General features: G+C 42.5%; 1 protein-coding gene across 1 annotated transcript; it reads right to left on the bottom strand.

Moving 5' to 3' along the window:
• Nucleotides 1-777: 777 nt before the first annotated feature.
• CE1H17orf75 (chromosome E1 C17orf75 homolog) lies at nucleotides 778-11278 on the bottom strand. The gene is made up of 10 exons (XM_049637896.1): nucleotides 11077-11278; nucleotides 10303-10383; nucleotides 9094-9219; nucleotides 8069-8212; nucleotides 7779-7836; nucleotides 5940-6059; nucleotides 5125-5189; nucleotides 4835-4971; nucleotides 3605-3708; nucleotides 778-2994 (listed from the first exon to the last, which is right to left on the bottom strand). Exons 1-10 carry the CDS (start codon nucleotides 11214-11216, stop codon nucleotides 2779-2781), a joined length of 1191 nt encoding a protein of 396 aa, XP_049493853.1. The 5' UTR covers nucleotides 11217-11278; the 3' UTR covers nucleotides 778-2778.
• Between the last annotated feature and the right edge of the window lie 3799 nt (nucleotides 11279-15077).

Below are 15077 nucleotides of genomic sequence, written 5' to 3'. Positions count from 1 at the left end.
ACGCCCATATTTACACATGAGGGGAAGGCTTAGAGTTTAGTGACTGGCAGGTGCTTTATGGCATAGATGGCTTCATACTATGGTTCCAAAGTTCATGCTCTCAACCCTCAGCTGTTCATCAGGTGTTCAAGGACACTGAAGTGTCAGGATGTTTGTTTAAAGATCCAGTCTCATTGCATTAGTAACAGTAATGAACCTTGGAATGTTTGTTCGGTGTTCACTTAATAGGATCTCTTTATCAGCCCTCCTGGAAGTGGTTTACAAGAAAATCCACAGCTATGAGTTCATTACTGCTCCCTAATCACCCCTGACCCCCAGGATCTAGCATTGATGCCAGCTCAGAATGATATGAAGTCTGTGACCCATTTGGGAAGGCTAGCAGTTGTAGAACTGGGGTTGCCCTCCTAGACCTCCAAGTAGAGAGACCGTCGATGTCAGGGGTGGGTCTCCACTACTGAGAAGACGCATGGTTAGGAAAACATGGTCCTAACTGAATCTTAGCTCCTAGATGCCTGCAGGCTTTCCTTGCATCCGGTATACGCGCGCCTCCAGTAAAGGACATGCGTTCTGTCACATTAGTAATGAGTGAGAGTGAGGGGAAGTGACCTGCATTATTGGGTCCTACAGCCGTATTTCCTTGGACAATGAGTAAAACATCGCGATGGAGACTGCCCTTACACTGCCTGATGCCTCCTGCGAGGTGCAGAGAGGTGTATGCCGGCAGGTGGTGTGATTTTCTTCAACAGGTTCCTTAGCGTAACAGGTGTAATTTCCCCATAAACTTGTTGCGGATGAATAAAAATGTCAGCGTTGAGAATGGAGATAGTTAAATAAAAATGACTCTGTCGGTGAGAAGCTAAGTCAGTTTATTACTATTACAAATCTAATTATAGGTAAACCGAGGCCATTTTTGATACATGACAAACATTATTTCCTCTGTGTGTCGAGCACACAAGTAATACATAAATGTATTCCGGGCCTGGACAAATCCTGTTTAAAAACTTTAAAAGTTAATTCATTAGCTTATTAAAATTTGAGTACAGTACATGTTGCTGGTCACGAGCTCTCTGAGTTTCTTCTCATGGCCAACCAGCTATCCAGTTCCAGGTCACCATTGTCCTTGCCTACAGTAGTGATAGTTCGTCACAGACTTGTAAAATAAGACTGTATGGTATACAACTGGGTAATGTAGTGAGCCTGCATCACAAAATATATACATATAAGTACACATAAGGAATATACAGTTATACCTTGACTATATCCATAAATAGCTTGAAGCAGGTAATACATTTACTTTTAAAGGCCATTTACATCATGGGCTGTTGATATGTGAATTTGAAAATGAAAAATATTTTTTTTTAGACTCCAAATGTTGAGGTCCTAATGTTGTCTATTAAAAAAAATTGATTTCTAAATGAGCAACAGAGTACATTAGAAAAAGTCAGATTCGAGGGTAGTGCCACAGAATTGCCTGTTTCCCATAGTCATTCTGTAAGTAATGCTATAAAAAATGCTATTTGGAATTTTTTTTCCTATACTGCCTACAATCCAAGTTATTAAAGTTTAAAACCATAGGAGAGCCTTTATGAAGATCCTGAATTGTATTTCTCATTAAAGGAAAAGAAATGGCTTGGTGAGTCATGTTCCTCGACTTCTGTAGAAGAGAAAGCAGAAGGCCATCGTCAGTCATTCTGAAAGTTAAAACTCAGCACTTAAGTGAATTTAGATGAGTTTAGGAGAGGATTTTTACGGGCTTGTGTTCCTCTGAGCATCCTGACGGCAGTGAGAATGAGACTTCTGATCTTCTAAACAAAAATCATTATCAAATGGATTTATTAAAGAGCTGCAGAACAAACTGCCATCATATGTGTGTAGCTACGGTTGTCTTCCGTGGGAATTATAAATGGCTCCAGCTGAGGGCACGTTCAATTGATTCAGAGTAAAACAACGTGAGGCTTGTAACAAATATACAAAAAACTGAAATCAATGAGTAACTGTGATATGAAGAATCTGTTTGCGTCCTTCATGTTACAGTTTGCTTGTAGAATTTATGTACTTTCTGTTTTAACATCTGAAAACTAGCATTTTCATAGAAAAGACAAAGTACAAGCTGTTGGCAAAATACCTGTGAACAAATGAATGATGGAGGCCACTTCCGCAGTAGCTTTCCATCTGAGATAAGGTTTTATCTTGAAGCTAGTGCGTCTATTTTTAAAGCTCATTTAATTTCTTACTCATGATTTGTGTATTGACTTAAAAGCTGGTTTTATCATCTATATCATTATCAATCAGACCAAAAAATCTATCCAAGCACCCACAGGATGCACAGATCTATCTTTGAAATGGTGTTGGAGGGCTAATCTTGTCCTAGGACTAGGAGGACATTTTTTTCAAGAAGCTATAATACATTGAAGAAAGAAGTATTACAATTTTTCTGGGAGGAAAAATTGCTAAATACTGCAGCCAACTTCTCAGAGAAGCCACAGAATTACTGTTCAAGATTTTTGAGCATCAACCCCCCGAAGTCTAGAATTTATGGGGCCAGTGGTATACCAAAATTCCACGACTCTGACACACGTGTGTCTAGGACTCAGTGAAGACGGTCCTCGGATTTTTATGTCTAAGTAAGTTAAGTTTTACAAGTACAAAATGAAAAAAATCTAGAGTGGGTTTCAACTAATCGTAAGTAGCAATCCTATGACAATTATGACAAGTGCAGTTTCAAACACCAAGGCTTCAATGTACGACTTCACAATACAATGATCTCAAAACGTGTGATCACAAACTTTGGGCGAGGGCTTCTTTCATAAATTCCTCGAGGACGGCCACCACGTTCTTGGCCTCGGGCATTTCTTCGTGTTCCACTTTAACAATCTTCAGAAGGATATCTCCACTCCCACAGTTCTTCAGGAACGTGTAGCATTTAAACAAAGCATAATGATTCATTTCTGCCTGTCGGATAAATCTCTTCAAATTATTTGTGTCTTGTATGGCCTAGAAAAAGATTTCCCAGTTAAATATGTGCTTAGTGAGATAATAATGAAGCCTGAAAAATATCTCCTATCCAGCTGAGAACTCAACTTACATTGCTGAGATGTTTTTTATTTTAAATATTTCTATCATTCTTACTGCTAATATGCTCTGCCCATGGGAGAACAAAATTTCTTATGAAATTACTTTATAAAAATACTTTTAAAAATACTTTTAAAATCAACTAAATAAAGTAACAACATTCCTCCCCATCAGAATTCTGAACCCTTAGGCACCGAACTGGGGTGTGTGTGCATGGGTGTGTGTGTGTGTGTGTGTGTGCGCGCGCACACACGTGCACGCACAGTTCCCAACTAAGATACATCACAAATTAGAAGACTGATGTGCCTGAGATGGAAGCAAGCGTTCAACCCAATTAACTGGAAATGCAAGGATATAAATGCAGAAGCTCCTGAAAAATATAAAGTAAATGGCTGCTGGAGATTCTGGTTTTGAGAACGTCCTGTTTAACAGACATCACAGCCGTAAAGCAGATCTGTTACTCTCTCACTGGTACTAATGAAAATTCAGACAAAAATTATATGTGGCATTTGGCACATAGCCAATTAATTACCTTTAGTTTAAAGTTCTCCAGTACTTGTCGAAAAAGAAAAGGGTTACCTCCTTCAGCGCCATTCAAAAAAGCCTGCATCCAATCCTCACAAAACCGGTTGCTTCCTATAAGGTATTTTAGAAAAATTAAACGAATAAAAATGAAATCCTACAAAGCATAAGACATTTGTTCCATTTATTTATTAACAGGTGTAAATGACATATATTAGTTTCAAGTGTACAACATGATGATTCAATATGTGTGTACGTCGGGATTTTCTTTCTTGATAAAAACACTTATAGTGAATTATTTAAGACTTCTGTAACAGTCTAAAAAAATAATTTACTCAACACCTGGCTAAGAAATACCAACTGGCGGGGCGCCTGGGTGGCTCAGTCAGTTAAGCATCCAACTTCAGTGTAGGTCATGATCTCGTCATTCCCAAGTTCAAGCCCCACGTCGGGCTCTGGGCTGACAGCTCAGCGCCTGGAACCTGCTTCAGATTCTGTGCCTGCCTCTCTCTCTGCCCCTCCCCTACTCACACTCTGTCTCTCTCTCAAAAATAAATATTAAAAAACAAAACAAAACAAAAAACAACTGGCTGGAGCCCTGTGTGCCTCTTCCCACACTCCCCTCCTTTCCCATCAGAAAGGATTATTATTCCCACTTATTTATTTTTAAATATTTTTTTTATTTTTGAGAGAGCATGAGCATAAGCGGGAAAGGGGCAGAGAACTTTTGCCACCTACTTCTTTTTATCTCTAAGCCCTAGATAGTACTACTTTGCATACGTTAAAATGTTATGTATTTTTCTTTAATAGCTGATCCACTAAATAGTATGCTTCTGAGCTATACCAAGGCACACAGCTCTAGTTCATGCATTTTTGCTGCTATGTAGAACTCCACTGTACAAATATAAGTTTTTCAATCTTCCTGTTGATAAACATTTGCTTCCAGTCTTTGCTATTCCAAATGACGCCTTTATGAACATTTTTGTACTTGTTTCCTTATGCACACATACGAGAATTTCTCTATATACACAGGAGGGGAATTGCCTGGCATGGCAGGATTTCCATGGATTCTATTCTAACCAGCAATCCTGGTTCTAGGATTGCTATTGTTTTTGGTGAGTTTGAGATAAACATGTACAACTGCACAAGGCAGGATGGATAAATTTGTATCATGTGTTTTCGGTGCAAAAACAGAGGCTCCCAAGGGTGCCAGGAAGGCTGCCTCAGAAGTTGCGCTCACCTGCATTGTAGAACTGGGGCTGGGAGCTACTACAATCGATGACCACAGATTTACGCGGCTCCTCTGTCATGGCCATGCACAAAGACGTCATGGTGCCTTCGTGGATGAGGCCTTGAAGACTGGCTACGCTCAGAAACCTGCCGTACACACAAGTTCTTTTCCACACACAGTATTACAGGATAGAAGGGAGAAAGCAAATTCATTCTGGGGTGGGGGTGGGGGTGGGGAGTTAAAGATGTATATCAGGCTTGTTGTGGAAAAGGTTCCCTCCTTGCAAAACTGTTCTTTACCTGTTAATGTCTCTCTTTGTTTTTTCATCTGATTCTTTAACTTCAACAGGGGTATAACTGAGAGCCTACAAGAGAAAAATAAAGCCTAGTTGATACATGTATCAGTTTTCCTTATTGAGCAGCTACTTGAGACTAAACTTCAGCTTCCCCAATAACCACTGTACTAGACGGTGCTTGATGGGCACTAGCCCAGAACTCCCCAGAGCCTTGTTTAGAGGCGTCAGTGGGCAGTCTAAAACGTGCTTTACCACCCTGGTCTCATGGACCATCCAGTCTCCACTGAATTTACCCACCACATATTTACATAAAAGCCTGGCCATATACTCTAGCCTTCCCCATTGCCTGGATATGTTAATGCATTTTTCATTTTTCATCTGGCATCTTTTTTTTTTTAAGTAAACTCTATCCCCAATGTGGGGCTAGAATTTACATCCCCAAGATTAAGGGTTGTATGTTTTACTGACTGAGCCAGCCAGGCGCCCCTATTTGGACATTTTTATATGGTTAAAATCACTTTGGATTTTTATTTTCCTTTTCAAATTGTTTTGGAAATTATACTTCTCCCAGATCACTTCAAAAAGTATTATTTAAAAATGTTTATCCTATTAGGAAGATTTAGTATTTGTGATTCTACCTTAGGAATAGAACTTTCTAGATCTCAGTAAACAAAGTGGTCTATCCCGATTGCAAGCATAGTTTGAATATTCAGGAGGGAAAAAGTAATGTTCAGAGACAGTGAGTATGTCTTTAAATAATCCAGACTCTGTCAACGTGACTCTCAATTAAAGAAATGCTTTTGTTTGGGCAATACTCACGGCATGCAGCAGAAAGGTAAGCTTCTCCTGAAAGAGAAGAACCACCCTTTGGATTGGGCATACAACATCCTCAAACCAGCTGCTCAAGTAGGATTTTATATGGTTCTCCAGTCCCCTTTCCTAGATTAAGAAAGAATGTTATTTGGTTTAATATAAGCCTTCACTTTAGTGGACTTAACATTTTCTTCACGATATGTAGTTATCTATTTATTTGTTGAGAGAGAGAGGGAGCACACACACAAAGGGAAGAAAGGCAGAGGGGGAGAGAGAGAGAGAATCCCCAGCAGGCTCCATGCTCAGCACAGAGCCCGATGCAGGTCTGGATCCCACTACGCTGGGATCATGACCTGAGATGAAATCAGGAGTCAGACCATCAACTGACTAAGCCACCCAGGTGCCCCAATTCATGATACTCTTTACAGTGTAAAGAACTGGGGATAGACACTTCCTTTTTTCAAGCTAACACGACCAACTCAAAAAAAGGAATTGTGATATAATTTTCCTAGGCTTGCTGAGCACAGTGGGGATTAATTCTGTACTGAATTTCTTAAGGAGCACCTGGCTGGTTCAGTTGGTAGAGCATGGGATGGGACTCTTGATCTCAGGGTTGTGAGTTCAAGCCCCATGTTTGGTGTGAAACCTATTTTAAAAACAAAACCAAACCAAAAAAACACACACACTTAGAAATGCATTACATAAAACAAAGAGACCAAATCAATAGGGTTCCATGCTATGTTGTCACTGGGAAATGTTGGGCACTTACTTGTCCATCTCCCCCACTCCCCCCAGCATACCGTGTGCACTCTGGAGATTTTCTTCTTTTAAGATTTTATTTTTCAGTAATCTCTACACCAAAGGAGAGATGAAATTCACAGCTCTGAGATAAGAGTCATGCTCTACCAGCTGAGTCAGCCAGGCCCCCCAGGAGATACTCTCTTAATAATTCTTGTCTCTTCAGCACCTGGGAGTGCCTGAAACATCCATGTGTGAGCTTATAAAGCACCTGCTGAAAGGCTGAAGGAATGAGACAGCTCATTCACATGCGAACGGGATCAGAGAAGGACACACAAGTTAGCTCATCAAAGCACTCCAGCTGTCAGACATGCTGCATATCTGGTTTTCTGGGCTGAGCATATCTGGTTTTCTGGGCTGTGCTGCTCACTGGGGACTAGCAGAAGAGCTCCACTCTGGGAGAGCAGCTTGCCCCGGACTCATTGCTCTGGCTTACTCCTATGCTCTCCTTCCTGCAGGAACTTGTAAGCTCATGACAAGTAAAAGGAATTGTTACCACGTGTAATGGGTAGTAAAGTCGTAATTCTTAACGACTTTAGCAACTGCCACAAGTGGAGTGTGTAGTTTTTTAAAGGTATGGATAAATTAATCAATACAGATGTGTCTAATTCACAAAAGATCGATTAATGAAAAATGGAATTTTTCTAAAAATCTTTGATGTTGAGTTCAAGGGCAGTCAGACCACTATATAGCATGTCTTTTGTGCCAGAGGCTTCTTCATGGGCATTAGTTCTGACCAGAATATAAATCTTAGGGGCCTAGAAACCAGGAAAAGAGCATACTCTTCCTTCTTGGCAAGTTAACCATATACAATGAATTTAATAGAGCATATCTTTCATGGATACAAAATATTAGAAGCAGTCTTGTGAAACTTAGAGCACTTACAGGACTAGGTTCCCTGCTTCTCTTAACAAGTACCCTTCTAGCCCATAAAGCAGTACATTTTTAGAATCTGTGTGTCTTTGTATCCACCTATTTGGTTTCATAAGTACAGCAGTTATAGTATGTTAATCATCTCAAGCTGAATAGTTAAAACAATCATCTTACCTCACAGTTCATGTTATTTTTCAGGCCTTGAATGTACTTGTCCAATTCAAGCCTGAAAGTACGTTCTTAAGGAAGCAATAAAGGATCAAGACTGTTTTTATCTCTCAATGGGAAATATAAAATCTCTCAATGAAAACTGTAAATTCAAAGACAAAGTGGTCGTATGAAGGTATGAAATGAAGCAAACACTTAAGGGGTAGAAAAGCTCTTTGGAGGTTGGTAGTAATACTCCTCCACCTGGCTTCCCATGTTTTTCTTCCTGATACCATCAAAGACAAAAGAAAGGATATAGCTCAAGTCCTTTTTCAGACCCTCCTAAAAAACAGACCACATACTCTGAAGCGTTACGTTCAGAGTCCACTGTTGCTGTTTCAGGAAGCAGCTTTTCTTGCTGGAAAAGACAGTAATAACAACCGACCCGGTAATCTGGAATCCTGGAAAAGAAAAACCAGTAAAATGTAGTATTTTGCTAACTCATGCACCTAATTTTACAGACTGCTCTGAACCCTGATCATCTGGATCTGGCAATACTGTTAGATTGCAAACAGGGTCGGAACTTCCTAGACTTTTCCTTGGTTTACTTGTAATAGCAGAAGAAAATTAACATGTGCCATCATGGGCTTTAGCGAAAGCAGCACCTAACAGAACTCCTTTGAATTCTCCTCTCTTACGTGAAAAACACATACAAATTCTCTTGTCATTCTTGGTATATCCACATTTACATAAATATAACCACGTTCTCTCTCTCCCCTAAACCCTGACGCTCCAGGCAGATACAACATGTTTATCCTGTGGCTTTATCTTTGGCCTGTGGCTGTCCTCCGAGGGGACTCGATGCTAAAATCATATTCTGAAGTGAACTACAGTCAAGGGATGTAATGGAAAGATAGATGGAATTCAACGGAGGACACCTATGTTTTTACACCTGAACTCCATCAACATGACCAGCCTTGTGATCTTAGTGTCTTTGACTATATTTGCTTCTCTGCTCTTTGACCCCTTTGTAGAGAGAATGGCATCGAAGTTTGTGAAAGCACTTTACAGACTGTCAAGTGTACACCTTTCGTTTTGGTAATTAACTCTCCTCTTCCAAGTGCAAGACTAAACAAGTGCACTTAGGAGGCAGAGTCTGCCATTCAAGTAATTCCATTCTACAAATGTGTGTGTGTGTGAGAGAGAGACCCAGTGCTCAGGCCGCCAGGGAACAAAGATGCACTTTGCAAGTCTAGTAAGAGCTGATCGTTTGGAATTTCTCATCACTTCTCATATTTAGCCCAGAAAGGAAAATTCAGGACACAGCACATTTTACACTTACCTCAGCTCCACAGATGCAACATTACCCAGCCCTTCAAACACTGCTCCCTTAGAAAGACGCTTAGCAATGAAACTGCGCAGGTCTGGCTCCGCTTCAGATGGCAGATTAGTGTCCACCAAGGAGAGGCTTGACAAATAAATAAAAGACACACATCCCTTACCAGTGGACTAATGCACGCACACCCCGTAAGGCAGAATATTACCAAAAGCCCCAATCTCTTTAAGGACTTGAAAAAGCTTCTTATGTTTCCTGTTGGTGAGCCTTCTTAGGAGTGTATGTCACCAAGTAGGATCTACATCATCAAACACTTAAAATAATCCTACCTTGCCAGCTCATTCTCTCTAATATTATGACTCCACTGGAATCCCCTCCGCTCACCTTACCTACTTTTCACAATACAATACTATTGCAACACCTGAAAAATTCCTTAAACCATCCATCATCCAGTCCGTGAACATATTTTTGTAGTATACCCTACTTTGCATCAAGTGTTAAGGTTCATTAATTCATCCATTCATTTATTAAATAGGTATTAAATGTCTACCCTAAGGGTTCCTGGGAGGCTTAGTCGGTTGAATGTCTGACTCTTGGTTTGGGCCCAGGTCATGATCTCATGGTTCGAGGGATTGAGCCCTGTGTCAGGCTCTGTGCTGACAGTGTGGAGCCTGCTTGGGGCTCTCTTTCTCTTTCTGTCTGTCTCTCTCTCTCTGCCCCTCCCCCGCTCACACTTTCTCTTATCTCTCTCAGAATAAATAAACCTAAAAACCAAACGTCTACCCTAGTACCTACCTAGGTGCCAGGTAGGGAGATACCAGTGAACCAGAGAGACAACAATCTCCTGGAGTTTATATTCTAGGGCATAGCAGAGAAGCTCTGAAAAGGTATTGAAAGGAGGGGGGGGGGGGAAGGGAGGATTTTAAATCTCTTTATACCCATATGATATTGAATCTTTAATGCAGTTTCCAATCAAGAACTAAGATTCATTGCCTCTGGCTAATCAGCAGGGGCACCACCAGTATTTCGATCTGCCCAGCCTTGAATGAATGAACTAATGAGGAAATCCAGATGAGGTTCCTAGGGGATAGGTGGGCTTGATGGTTTGACTTGGGGAAAGCCGAATGGAAATAGGGTACCCACTGATATCTAGAGGACAGAGAGATGCACAGAAGATAACTGCACACGCACGGGTTATGGCCAAGATGTTTTTACCTGAAATCATCACCAGAGGGAGTTCCTGCATTTGTGCCACTTGGGCTTCCATCGTCACTGTCCCCTCGCTGCTGTGCCAACCTGCATATGGCAAAAGCAATACAGCTATCAATTATGGGCTATAACTCAAGCTGAGTATGGCCCCTACCCCTGCAAGCAGGGTGGGGGTGAACAGTCAGCTAAAATGCTGCAAGGTGGAAGTGCATGGATCCTCCATTGCCTATCCTCATGGCAGGGAAAACCCATGAAACAGTGCTGACAAGAGTCCCTTCTCTCTCCAGGCCGTTAAGGGCTGGAGGAAAGGTTAAATTAGATATCCACAAAAGTCAAGAAATTTCTTCTAAAAACCAGACTTTACAGGGCCCAGAGAGCCCCAGGGATGTCTGCCCCAACAGAGGAAATAGAGGCAGCGAGGGCAGAGGATAATCAGACGGGGGGGGGGGGGGGGAAGTGTGGGGTTAATGGAAGAAAACAGGCGATAGTAACAGGAAGGACAGGGGTAGAAATTGACGTTATAGAGCGTGCGAAGCACTGCGCCAAAGGGCAGGAGCGACAGGAAAGGGCTGAGAAGACGACAGGGACAGTTGGGGAGCAGAGGCTTAGGAGGGGCACGACAGCCCAGGACGGTGGCCAGGAAGAACGGCGTGAAGCGAGCTTAGGGCCAGACAGTCTAGCTAGCCGAGGGGAAGAAGGCTTTTCGAGCCGCCAGGGACGGGATGCGGGGTCGAGATGCGGGGCCGAGGCGGGGCCATAGGGACGATCCGGGCGCTGCACCTGCTTCCGCGGTAGCTGTAGAGGCAGTAGTGGCTGCTGGGAGGTGGCTCGGGTCTTCGCTCCTCGGCGGGGCCTCCCTCCTCGCTGCTCTCTAGCTCCTTTTCATCCCCATCCAGAGACTCTTGCAAGGAGGGGAGCATCGCGGCGGCGGCGGCGGCCTCCGAGCGGCCCTGTGTTCCCGCCAAACCACTCCCCCGCTGCCGTACAGTCCTGCGAGGCCGGGCTCGTGCGGCTCCCAGCCCTCGCACACCTGCGTTCCGCCGGTTTCCCAGGTCGCAGGTCAGGAAGCCGGCTGGCCTAGGAGCGCTTTTCTCCCCAAAGGGGCGTGCGGGTGCGCCGAGTCACGCAGAATCTTTTACCATTCCTCTTTTGGCTCCTTTTCTCCTCTGGCTAGCGTTCAAGACGTCTAGGAGACTTAGCTAATACATATGGTGCAGCTGGCTAGCCACGTGGAAAAGGTTGAATCTGCCCTCCTACCACCTTTCAGGGGGGCGTGGACACGCATTCACATTCACCAGTTTGGTAAAAGATTTAGAAGAATTTTAAAATGCTCCTCCCAGGTGAAAATACGGGAGAATTTTAAAGATTCTTGAAGAAGGCCTTTCTAAATGTTTGAAACACTTAGAAGCCACATGGGAAAAGATTAATAAATCTGACTAGGTAGAAAAAACTAAACACTTCTGTGTGGCTCAAAGTCAAAACACAAATGACCAACTAGGAAAAATATTTGCAACATATATAATAGATGAATGGCTGTCGTTCGTCAGGAAAAAAAAAAAGACAGTAGGCAGTTCACAGAAGAAATAAAAATGAAAAATAAGTAAATAAACTGTTCAATTTCAAATGAAATTGATAGTATATTGTACAAGTTTTCACCTGACAGGTTAGCAGAGATTTGAAAGTTTGATGGTACCTTGTGTCGAGGTGTGTGAAGAAGCAGTCAGTCTCATAAACAGTTGATAGGAATAAGATTACTACACGTGGTTAGTTTTAATTTTTTAGGATTTTTTAATTAAAAAAAAAAAACTCTTTTTAAGTCTACTTTTGAGAGAGACAGAGACAGCGTGAGCAGGGGAGAGGCAGAGAGAGAGAGGTAGAGAGATAAGAGAATCCCAAGCCAACTCCACACTGTCAGCACAGAGCTGGACACAGGGCTCGAACCTACGAAACCATGAGGTCATGACCTGAGCCGAAACTCCGAGAGTCCCACGCTTAACCGACTGAGCCACCCAGGTGCCTCAATATTTTATTAAGTAATCTCTACACCGAATGTGGGGCTTGAACTCACACCCCTGAGATGAAGAGTCGCATGCCCTGCCAAATGAGCCAGCTGGGCACCCCAATGCGTATGGTTTAGAAAGGAATTTGAAAATACTTGTCAATATTTTAAATGCACATACCCTTTGACTATCAGTGCAACACCAGGACATCATCAAATGGATACATGCATATAAGTGTGAAAATACATGAGTCCAAAAATATTCCTTGCAGCCTGGTTTGTAATGATGAAAAACTAGACACAGTCTGAATGTTGGTCAATAGAAGACTGATTATGTAAGTTTCGGTGCATGCAGTGGTAGGCAGAATACCGACCCCCCAAGATGTCCATGTCCTAATCTCTGGCAACTGAGAATATGTTACCTCACATAGCAAAAGGGACTCTGCAGGTGTGATTAAATTAAAGAACTTGAACTCATGGTTCATGAGTTCAAGCCCCACTTCAGGGTCTGTGCTGACAAAGCAGAGCCTACTTGGGATTCTCTCTCTCCTTCCCTCTCTGCCACTCATGCTCTCTCTCTCTCTCTCTTTAAAATGAATAAACTTTAAAAAATATTAAGGAACTTGAGGGGCACCTGGGTGGCTCAGTCGGTTGAGTGTCCAACTTCAACTCAGGTCATGATCTCGAGGTCCATGAATTCAAGCCCTGTGTTGGGCTCTGTGCTGACAGTTGGGAGCCTGGAGTCTGCTTCAGATTATGTCTCCCTCTCTCTGCCTCTCTCCTGCTTGCTCTCTCTCTCTCTCTCTCTCTCTCAAAATTAAATAAGCATTTTAAAAAAATATTAAGGAACTTGAAATGGGAAGACTTTCTTGGATTATCCAAGTGGGCCCAGTGTAACCCACAAGTCTCTCCAAGAAGGAGGCAGGAAATCAGAGAGGAGAAGGCAATTGTGACATATAATGCAGAGACTGAAGTGATTTGGTAACCAAGGAATTTGGGCATCTACGAGAAGCTAGAAAAGGCAATAAATGATTCTCCCCTAAAGCTTTCAGAAAGAATACAGGCCTGCCAATTCATTTCAGAATTGAAATGAATTTTCAATTTTTTTTTATGTTTATTTATTTTTGTGAGAGAGAGAGAGCACAAGTGGGGAATGGGCAAAGAAAGGGAGAAAGAGAATCCTAAGCAGGCTCTGCACCGCTGGTACAAAGCCAGTTGCAGGGCTCAAGCCCACAAACTGTGAGATCATGACCTGAGTCGAAGTTGGATGCTTAATCCACTGAGCCACCCAGGCACCCCTCCATTTCAAACTTCTACCTCCAGAACTGCAATATAACAAATCTGTATTAAGTCACTAAATTTGTGGTGAATTTGTTATAGCAGCAGGAAGAAATACACGTGTACTAGAAGACTATGCAACTATCAAAAAGAATGAATTAGAATATGTGCACATATAGAAAGACAATCCAGTATTTAAGTTGTTGTCCTGGTACACACAACTGAAGGAGAAAAGGCATGCACACCGGGAGGGGCAGAATGTGACTACTGCCAAGAAAGAGTAATGCAGACAGGGTGATCTTACGGAATCTCATCGCTGGCTTCTTGACCATCTACAAACACAATCTGAGGACGTTAGTCTTTCCGAGTTGGTCTGTCAAGTGTCAACAGCAATAATCATATGAATACAGCATTTATACTTTAATAGTTGTCATTTAGTTAGCAGTAACCATGGGCCAGGTTATTTATCTGTTTTATTTCATTTATCCTTGACCGACTCTGTAACAGAGGGGTTTATCCTCACTTTATAGATGAGAAGAAAACTGAGGCTCAGTCAATATAAGTGATCAATCTATAATCTTAACTGCTATTTTGTATTGTATTCTCCTGCTCGGGTCTTAGAAACAACCCTACCAAAAGGGCTCTTATTATGTGATGCACGGAGGCCTTCATAATTTAGCCTGTAATACCCCCTCTGTCTTCATTTCCCATCACCCTCTCCTTGCTCACTCTGTCCTGGTCACATTTCCTGTGTTTCTCAAATATTTCAACCCCCCCCCCCCAAGTGTAACTGTCTTTTAATCTGCTCTTCTCTCCGTCTGGAATGCCCCCAGATATTTGCATGTTGTTTTTTTTTCCTCCCTCGTTATTATTCGGTTTTCTGCACAAATGCAGCCTCCTGAGAGACAGAAAATGCCCTGTACAAAAAAACAAGCCTCTGCTGTCAAACCATCAGTCTCTACCGTGTCCCCTCATATTGTTTAGTTCTACTTCAGTGCAGTTATCACTCCCGACATGACGTACTTAGTGTTTCCTCTACTAGAGTGGCAGCTTGCTCACCGCTAAAAGCCACATTCTGAGGCACTGGGGGTTAGGGTTTACTAATTTTTCTTTGTGAGTGAAGTTCAGCCCGTAACAAAATCATGCGATCTGCGAATACGGTTTTACTTCTTCCTTTCCAGTCTGGATTCCCTTTTTTCTCCCTAGGATAGTCTCTTGCCACCAGCCCCATTACTATGAGTTCCGGTCCGAAAACCCCTGGTGTGTTTCAGGCGCTAAGCCTCAAAGACTTGCACGTTTTGCTCCTTCAATGAGATCCTCTCTCCTCCACCTCCCTTGTTCCCATTAACTTTTTAGTTCAGAAAACCTTTCTTGACTCCCCCGTGGCCTCCAAGGCCCTGTTCGTGTGTTCCTCTTCTGTCCGCAGCCCCTTGTATTTCCCCCATCACAGCGCTGACCACACTGCCTCGTTTACTCATCTGTCACCAACCTGCAAGTCACCAGG

The sequence above is a fragment of the Panthera uncia genome, chromosome E1 (assembly GCF_023721935.1).
Source record: "Panthera uncia isolate 11264 chromosome E1, Puncia_PCG_1.0, whole genome shotgun sequence".
NCBI lineage: Eukaryota > Metazoa > Chordata > Mammalia > Carnivora > Felidae > Panthera > Panthera uncia.
Note: the sequence above shows the minus strand (reverse complement) of the source record. Positions and strands in the feature narration are given on the sequence as shown.